General features: G+C 33.6%; 2 protein-coding genes across 4 annotated transcripts; one reads left to right on the top strand and one right to left on the bottom strand.

The window, feature by feature from the left end:
• Positions 1–451: 451 nt before the first annotated feature.
• Positions 452–2,483, top strand: LOC113859328 (thioredoxin-like protein HCF164, chloroplastic). The gene is made up of 3 exons (XM_027492134.1): positions 452–621; positions 1,407–1,602; positions 2,376–2,483. Exons 1-3 carry the CDS (start codon positions 452–454, stop codon positions 2,481–2,483), a joined length of 474 nt encoding a protein of 157 aa, XP_027347935.1.
• A 1,422-nt stretch (positions 2,484–3,905) lies between these two features.
• LOC113858536 (wall-associated receptor kinase-like 14) lies at positions 3,906–8,712 on the bottom strand. Of its 3 annotated transcripts, none has more exons than XM_027491227.1 (5): positions 8,451–8,712; positions 7,955–8,200; positions 7,423–7,825; positions 5,736–5,810; positions 3,906–5,422 (listed from the first exon to the last, which is right to left on the bottom strand). In XM_027491227.1, the coding sequence occupies exons 2-5, from the start codon at positions 8,147–8,149 to the stop codon at positions 4,131–4,133; spliced, it is 1,965 nt and encodes a 654-aa protein (XP_027347028.1). In that variant the 5' UTR covers positions 8,150–8,200; positions 8,451–8,712; the 3' UTR covers positions 3,906–4,130. The 3 variants fall into 3 exon arrangements, with proteins under 3 accessions (XP_027347028.1, XP_027347027.1, XP_027347029.1); XM_027491228.1 differs by having other exon boundaries at positions 3,911–4,084; positions 4,494–5,422; positions 7,423–8,200; positions 8,451–8,558; XM_027491226.1 differs by having other exon boundaries at positions 7,423–8,200; positions 8,451–8,684.
• Between the last annotated feature and the right edge of the window lie 1,025 nt (positions 8,713–9,737).

Below are 9,737 nucleotides of genomic sequence, written 5' to 3'. Positions count from 1 at the left end.
GTCTGGAAGTTTTGTTTCTTTCTCTCTCTGCTTGCATCTTCTGTCCAAATTGTTGTTGAATTTGTTTCTGTATTCATTGTTGATATTTTTCATATTCTTTTTGTTATTCAGGATCGTAATTGGATTGATTCCCTTCTCCAATTGTTATAATAAACCTTAAGCTGTGTTTCGGTGTACCATTGGTTATAACTCTTTCAGTATATGAGATAGTGAACACTCAAATGCTTATGTTGTTAATGCAGGAAAAATCAAGTTAATAATTTATAATTATTGTTCAACTGCGTTCCCCTCCAAAATGAAAGGGATAGAAGGGAAAGGATCTAACTAGCAGTTGCAATCAAATTCACCGTACAAGTTACTACCAGCAGTTCCGTGCTGGTTGCTACTACTCGGTACTCTCAACAAAAACGTAAGCAGAGGAATATTTATTTCGTTCTTGCATTCTCTCTCAATGGCTTGCTTGTCTTTAAACACCCTTGGCCTCCACAGATTCCCACCATGCTTACAAATCCCTCAACCTCTTCAATTCATTGCAAATCCATTGCAGCGTCACAAGACTCACAAAATCAAGACCTTCGCTTGCCAAACAAATCCCAACCTTGATGAGTCCTCAACAAGGGTATTTTTGTAATTTATAGTGCATTCATATATGTATATTCAGCATTTAATTATAATATTCAATTAAAATGAAATGGAATTATTTTTCACTTATATATTAAGACTGATCCTGTTAGGCACTTCTACGATTAATTTCGATAATTCATATTGATGTATCAAACTTGTTAACATTACTTTCTCAAATACATATACAATTTTTAAGCCTCCACTAATTCATTGGTCATCAGGTACAATTGCATCTATTATTTAAATTAAACAATATTATGCTCTTCTGGTCCTAGTCATAAAAAAGAAGTGTGACTATTTTTTTTTTATCTAAAATATACAAAATAAAGAGTCATTTTTAGATGCATTAATTACTAATTTTTTTATATTTTAATTTATTATAAGATTTATGTTAATAAAACACTTGTTTATTACCACAATTGAGACGTTCATTTAACGTACTAGTCATCAATTATTACTTAGATAATTTTAAAATACAGTATAAATTTATAGCATATAATTATTTTTTATTAATATTGATAAATTAGTTAATTATTTCTTCTAAAAAAATTGAATGTATTTAGCATTTTGTTTAGTACAAACTCAAGTCTAATTATTTAAGTATTATTAATATTGTTTATTAATCAAAATTAAAATTTCATCTTAACAGTACACAATAATGTTAAATACTAACTTTTTATTAACATAAAGCTTTAATTTTAATTCATAAACAGTACTTTTATCTTCTAACATTGACTAGTATAATTGAAATTGGATGCCTAATCTGCTCTAATATTTAAAACCCAGCGTCAGGAAAAATCCGTTGCTGAACCTAGCAGCATCAGGGGAACGAGTCCTCCAAAATTCCCAAGCAAAGACATCAAGAAGAAAATCGCCGTTGTTTCCATTTTAGCAGCTCTGGGACTTTTCTTTTCTACAAGGTTGAACTTTGATGTTTCTATGAAGGATCACTGTGTCCTTGCATTACCGTTCGAAGAGGTTTGTTTTCATGGACTCCCCATTTCTAAATTTCTCATTCTGTCTTGTATGTCACACTCAGAAACATAATTTGTTCTATGCCCAACTCCAATTTCATCAGCATACAAATAGTTCTGTTCCCAATTAGGAACCTTGTTTTGTTTTTCCGTGTGGCATGCGAATAAGGAAAAACTATTTCGTTGAAGTCCAGATTGACTTGAACCTTTTTTAAGACGTTTGGTAAAGAATATGGTAAAAATACTTCTTATAATGGACAACTTTTTTCTTTGACTTAATTAAAAGTAAATTATGTTCAAATTTGTAATATAATATTAAAGTCTATTCATTTTGATGGTTGAGCCATTAACAAATCTATGGTCCTACAAAAAGTTAGTGTTGGATATAAAGGAGCGTGTCAAGATGTGAGCAAGAGTATAATCAAAATACTTTTTATCAAGTTTAGATAATTCTTCTCTTATGAATTACCAAGCTTTTGATAATGAATTAAACTCAATTTCCTAATAAATTTAAAAAAAATTTAAGTCATTTGAATGACTTAATACTGTTTTATGTAATATTCTATATAGTTTTTTATTTTCATTTATTTTTTTATTTTCTACTATACACGTCTCAAAAATATATTTACAAAATCAAGGTTGTCTGGATCCAAAAACATTTTCGTTTAATTTTGGTCTTCATTCAGCGTTCAGTCAAACTTTTCTTTCCATATGCATTTGTTACATCATATCTGCTATTGATTCATTGGATTTGTACTTTGTTGTTGAGTGTTCCAGGCTCTGTCCAGTGGTAAGCCCATTGTAGTGGAGTTTTATGCAGATTGGTCTGAAGTATGTGGGGAATCAGCTCCTGATGTGTACAAAGTAGAGCAGCAGTACAAGTGATGGCTACTATTGCTGTTGATGCCTTCTGCAAAACTTAAAATTATTGTTCTTCTTGTGCCTTTTCATGTTCACTAATTTACTATCTTGACATTGCTGACATCTGAAAACAGGGACTGGGTGAAAACTTTGTGATGTTATTTGTCAATTCACATCAATAATGTTAGAAAACTCTGATAGTAGTACAAGAAGTTTTATTCAAATGGGTATCAAAATTAGTTGAAAATAGTGAATTTCTGAATTACAAGTGGATAGAATGGAAGATGTGCGGTACTTCATTTTCCAACTTCCAATTTTTTTTTTGTATTACTTTTCTATAACCTGACTGAGGACTTATCTCAGTGAACGCTTTTGTCAGCAAAAGATCAAGCAGTTTTTGTTAAAAAAGGGTAAAGTAAAAGTAGTGTGCTGCAGGTAGGACCTTCAGGAACTAAAAATTGAAATCGACATATATCCTAGTTTCCCTGGCTGATTGCTCGAACTGATACTATTTATTGTATAGCGGCACCTCAGCGATGTTTTTTATTGGACAAGATAACCTCTTGATGGAACTCTAATAATATAAATTTTAGTTTTCCTACAACTGAATGCTAGACATCAATGTGCCTCATGTCATACCAAATTTCGCTGAGTCAACTCTATTCGTTTCCCTCGCCCCCTCTTAACATAATTTTCAACCTTTTATTCTTTCTTTCAGTATTTGCCACAAAAATTGGCAGTTATGGGACTACGACAAACAATAAGAAAAACCATGAAGGTTACTTCTGCATTCTAATGGCGAGCCTTAATTTGAACGAAAGAACCGTAAAGCATTTCTGTCAATTTTTATTAATTCCTTGCACAACCGGTAAATGTAAAGTTAGGCCTACTGATAACATCAAGACTTTGGGAAGGGAGAGTTGTTGGATTCTTATTGACAAAAGTCCTCTCATGTATTCAATTTGCGTCAATATAGTCCCTTATAAGTTGAATTTGAAGTAAATCTTTATTACAAAAGAACTGGATTGGTGTATATTTATTGATTTGTATTTTGATTGGTGATGGGATAGACTGCCAAAATTGATAAATGAGAGACCAATTAATGATTGTAGTTTTTTTTATTTTTTTATCGTAGTTGCAATTGCTAATTAACTTTGAGCCTTTCCCTTAGACTAAAACTTTTATGGCTTACACGGAAACGGGGATAGGGAAGGAAAAGGAACATGGTAAGAATTTTAGCCATGACATAAAACAGAAAAGAAAAATGATTGGTGTAGTGTCACTTATTAGCTCATTGGGCTGGTTAACTTCTATATTTGAAACACATACAGCAAATAGCATTGTGATAGTTATAGATGCGTTCTTGCAGTCAATTCACCTAGCAACCTTCCCTAACTAACTTTACAGCCATAATTTTACACAGTATCTCTGCACGGTTCATTTCCTGTATGAATAGGGAATAGTGAAGTCTGTATATTGATTACTTAGGATTGATCGAACATATTGCCTTGGGCATTGTTTGTACGATTCAGAGAGGAGAATGAAACAAGAATCCTGATGCAAATCATACATCAAAATAGCTATTGACAACAACTGCAAAAGATAAAAAGAAAAATGCTAAATGCCTTGCCATTCAAATAACAGGTTTTCCACCCAAACTAAGTATACATGTCACTGAACTACATTTTCCAACAAGCTATTTGTTGAATGTGAGCTAGTTCCACTTAGCCAAGTATCATGCACGGATACAGGGGAGCTATCCTTCACCTCCTCTATTGATTGCAAAAATTTATCAGTCTTCCGAGAAATAATCAACGTGGGGTTCTCTTGTCCTGCAACTCTCTCAAAACTAACACAACTTAGTGAATTCTCACTTCCATTACGAGGCGATGAACACGCGGACCCAACAGATGAAGCCATGCATATAGTTTCCTCCATAGTTGCCCATCCACTGCGTCTTATGTGTTCTAGCTCCTCAGCTACTTCAGTCATAGTAGGCCTCATGTCACTATGAAAAGCAAGGCATCTAAATGCAAGCTCAGCCACCTTGTGAACAGAATAGAGGGTCCAAGCATCCCTATGTGGTTCAAGGAAGGGATCTATGATGTCATCTACACAACCCCTCCTAATCCTATCAACAGCAAGTGCAGCCAAATTAATCTCACTTTGAGGCCGACCGAAATCAACCACTTTCATTGCTGTTATTATCTCTATCAAAACCACCCCAAAACTGTAGACATCACTTTTATCAGAAAGGTGGAAGTTTTGGTGGTATTGGGGATCAACATAGCCTGGGGTCCCTTGTGGAGCAGTTGAGATATGTGATGTTTCTGTCATGCCAAGCCTAGAAAGTCCAAAATCAGCTACTTTTGATTGAAAACTATAGTCCAAGAGTATGTTACTGGATTTTATGTCTCTGTGATAAATTGGAGGGTCAATTGCAGAATGGAGATATGCTATAGCATTAGCAGTCTCGGTAGCAATGGTGAGTCTTATTGTCCACGGAAGCACTCCACCTCTCTCTCTTTGCAAATGTTGAGATAGGGTTCCATTTGGCATGTACTCATAAACAAGTATCTGCTCTCCCCCTTCTATGCAGCACCCTAAGAGGCGCACTAAATTTGGATGACTCACTGAAGATAGGAGTTTGATCTCGTTCATGACTTGGTCAACACTGTTGGTGTCTCTATACTTGATCTTTTTTATAGCAACACACTCATTATTGTGAAGGTTTCCAGCATAGACTGTGCCAAAAGCACCAGTTCCCAGCCTATGTTTTTCAGAGAAAAAATTTGTGGCTTTTTCTATTTCTCTGTAGGGATATAGAGGAACACTAGAGTTTCCTGCAGCTTCTTGTAATAGGCGCTTTACTGTCACTTGTTTTCTAAGCAAAGAGGAACGACGCTTGGCAAAGTAACATGGAAGAGATAGAATAGCAACCACGATAGCTGCAACAATGATCCCTGAAAACAATCATGCAGCTTTTGTTAAGATGAGTACAACTAAATCAATGATGTATGCAGATAATGGGAATAGAGAAATGATTAAATAAAGAAAACCCAAAAACTAGTTAGTGCCATGTCCTTCTTATAATTTGAAATTAGTGACATACATTTTATTCAATTTTCTCCAATTGTTGTTTATTTTGATATTTTTATTAAAGGTATGTATGCATTCAATTTTACACTATCTAATGATTTGCGTATGAAATGCATTTATCAGGTAATGATTGAATAAGAAATATTGAAACTATACTAGAAGTTGGTGAGGTTCTACCTCCAACAAGGACGCCAATTTTGATCGCTTTTCGGCATCCGTGAGACCATAGTTTTGAGGCAGTGCATTGAGAAACTGACAAGACAAAAACAGAAGGGATTAGAAAAGTGACTACAATAAAAAATAAAAGCTCACTTCTCCATTTTTTTACACCGCCTATAATTTTAATCCAGGCACCAAAATAATATATATTAACATCATTACATTATTCATATCTGAACCACAAAGTCGGTGAATACACATCCTATATCTGCTAACCCATTTGCAACAGCATCTGCCGTGTCTTCAATAATTTTCCTTGTTGATTGCTTCAAAGCAGATGTTTACTTGATTTAGTTTTCCAAGAACTCTCATCACACTCAATTTCTAGTGTCAGCAAAACGTAAAATGAGAAGCAACATGTGTCGGTGATATCCTGATCTCAGAAGTTACCGGTTAATGTTAGGTTCATTTCCTAATTCCTCACATGATAAATGTATTTGTCACTAATATAACCCTTTGACCACCAATAAATAAAATAGATTGAATAAATTCAAATACATCCGACCAGACATGTGCTTTACCTAATTTTGATCTATAAAAAAAATCCAAAGGGACTACCAGAACATGTTGACTTTTGAAGGACCCTCCAAAACAAGAACATACCAAGCAATGAACAGTTCTCATGCTTCCACATTCTCTTCAAAATCATGGGGTACCCAATCCCCCGTTAAGTTCAAAACTTTCTCAATAACCAATTACCAGAGAGAGAGAGAGAGAGATAGAAAAGAGAATCAATGCCACATGCATGATCTATATTGGTCCACAAGAATAAAAATAATGAACCTTAAGCTTAAATCGACGTACCATCCATGCCCCTAACAAATCAAATCTCGCCATTATGGACCTTGATAAAGCACACACCGATCTTCGAAAGATTCGCCAACTTAAAAAACACAACCCCAAAATTCCTCATACATACCCCTCCTACACCAGTATTACACTCAACCTGGTTGGCCAGAGCATAAAGCCGCACCCAGATGTCAAACACCACTCGGTCATCATTCAACAACTATAATTACCATCTACTGTTACTGTCATTATTATCATTAGGGAATTGCTAACGATTGATCTCAAGACTCAGTAAGGAGCATTACATGTACTCTTTTAAATACTTCTAATTATTTAAACGGGTAGGAATTAAATAATTTTTATATTTATAACATAATAAATACCTTTCTATCGATACAAGATTTATAATTGTTTCCTTAAATAATATCCTTAAAACATGGATTATAATTAACTTTTATCATTATTATTCCGCGAACAGTATGATAGTGCAATTAAGCAAATATAATAAAAATAAACGATGAGCTTTGTGGACTTTCTTTACATATCGGACAAAATTATAAGTACCTAGTGTTTGATTAATATTGAAATTTTATCCTATTGAACTTTATTATATGGATTACTCCAGTATTAATTGGGGAACAATACTCAATAACTCTAGTTTAGTACACAGGTATTGTTTTAATATATTGTTTTTACTAATTTATAAAATAAATTTTAAATTAAAAAAGTGCGTAGATAATGTTGAACTTTAATATATTTTACTAATTTAATAATCAAGAGTTTCTTTTTCAAGAATAAGAGGAGGTAGAATTAGAATTATTCTTGTTCTGTAGATTATACGGAGAGCAGAACTCACCTCTCCGGCAACCGTTGCCCTTGACGAATCCATCTCCAACGAAACCATCATCGCACCGGCACCGGAAACCTTGTTTTCCGCTACCAAGATGAACCTTTGCACAATTTGCATTATGGGAGCATTGACACGGCCCTTGAAGCCACCACCCCAACTCAACCACCTGAAACTGAAGCAAAATCTCTTTCACTTTACTCTCATGACGTGCAATAGCAGAGAACAAGAACTTGCACCCAATCTTCTCCCAGTCTAGGCGCGTGATAACATCTTCCCGCCATCTTCGACGCTGCAACACCGAGAAGCAACTAATATTCTCACTTCTTCTGTCACACCCCTCCAACTGATTGTTGCTGCCAACGAAACTCGACGTGGGAATAACGCACCCACCCAGCGTGGACCCACAACTCTGCACCAGAAAGGTATTGTTCCACGTGGGAGCAAAGTTGTGGCCGAAAAGAGGCTCTATGAAACTCACACTACGGTTACATTTTGCTGGAACACTAACGAATATGCTATCAGAGGTTACGTTCTCTACCTCTAACTCGCCAATTTTGACTTGGTTGTTGTTGATGCAGTCTAGTTTGACTTCACAACCAGAAGAGAACCCAAAAGGGTACTGCAGAGAACGTTCACCGCAACTGCGCTGGCAGTTAAGGCTGCTTTTGGCTTTTGTTGAATAGAAAATGAAGATTGTGAGGGCAATAGCAAACTTTGTATGGTATTGAAACATTTCTTGTTAATTGAAACGGGGATTTGACGGAACAGTGTAATCATCACCCTTCTGCAAATTATTAAAATAAGAATTAGTTTTTCTTATCCATTTTTAAGGAATTGGAAAAGGTGTAATATAAATAAGACGTTGACCATATGGTGTTGGATTGAATGAGAAATTAAGAGTTGTGATCGATGCCGTTGAGGAGCCATCTATCTCAATAAATGCTTATAGAGGCAGGAAACAGTAAAAGATTCAATTTTGTAGCAGTGAACAAAAAATAAAATATAAGGAAAAATATGGGATTCAGTATGCATACAATTAACTTGGAGGCTCTGCAAGCGTTGGAGTTATTAACCAAACAAGCGGAAGATGGAGCTTGAGATATTAATGGAAGTGTCATGTAAGAAAGAGAAGGGAGGGGTCTAAGTTAACTTTGTTTGCACTCCATACTTTAGAGAAGGATGGAATGAGAATAGGGAGCATCCCTTTGAGGGACATTTCTGAGAAGTTTCTTACACACGCTTGGACTCTGGCGTCTGAGACCTGTTCTGGGACTCCAACGTAAAGTACCTGCCTTCATTTCACAAATTTTTCCTCAATGACCAATATAGCCTTTGTTGAAATTTTCCTCTGCCCAAAAACGCCCCTACTCAGCACTGTAGCAAATTATGATTAAATTCTTTTCTAATTTCCACATAATATCACATAATAAAAGTTTATATTTAGTAACTCTTTATTAAAAATTTAATAAAATTTAATGCATTAATATTATTAGATACTATAATTTTTAGTAAAATACTATTTAAGAATATATATTTGCACAAGTTAAGAAAATATTATCAAATACTTGATCAATTACAAATAATAAAAAATTATATTTAGTAGATTTTTTATTAAAAATTAAAACTTAATACAATAATATTCTTAAAGAGTATATTTTTTAATAAAATAATAATAATATTATTATTATTATTATTTTCTTATATATACAAATATGCACAAATTAAGAAAATGATTATCAAATACTTGATTAATTAAAAAATATATATCTAATTTGTACAGAATTCCAAATAGTAAAAAATTATATTTATTAAATTTTTATTAAAAATTAAATAATTTAAGACATTAATATTATTAAATATTATAATTTTTAATAAAATGTTATTATTATTATTAATTTTTTAAATATACAATTTTTATCAAGTTAAGAAAATGATTATCAAATACTTGACCAACTAGTGAGAACTTATCTAAGATGAAAGGGGGGTAATCCAATTTAATATACAAAGTGTTCGCATTGAAATTTTGTCGTGCTCCTTCTAAATTCACTTAGGAGTCTCTAATTTGAAATTTTTTTTTAATGAATAACATTATAAAAATGCTTTTTAGGATGGTAGTCGTTGTTGTCTTCATCTATCAACAACGATGAGAGTGATTAAAATTTTAATAATCAATATCACTATAGGAACTAAAAGTGACAGTAACAAATAGTAATCGGTAGTGATGTCAATAATAATGCATTAGTGACTGAGCAACAACATAATAATCAAAATTTAGAATTTCATGAGAAATATTCTCAAGCCTTTAAAATGGAGCCAATCCA

Source organism: Abrus precatorius, unplaced genomic scaffold, assembly GCF_003935025.1.
Source record: "Abrus precatorius isolate BTA unplaced genomic scaffold, Abrus_2018 Scaffold2, whole genome shotgun sequence".
In the NCBI taxonomy this organism is placed as follows: domain Eukaryota; kingdom Viridiplantae; phylum Streptophyta; class Magnoliopsida; order Fabales; family Fabaceae; genus Abrus; species Abrus precatorius.
The sequence above is the reverse complement of the archived record's forward strand: the minus strand, read 5'-3'. Positions and strand labels throughout refer to the sequence as shown.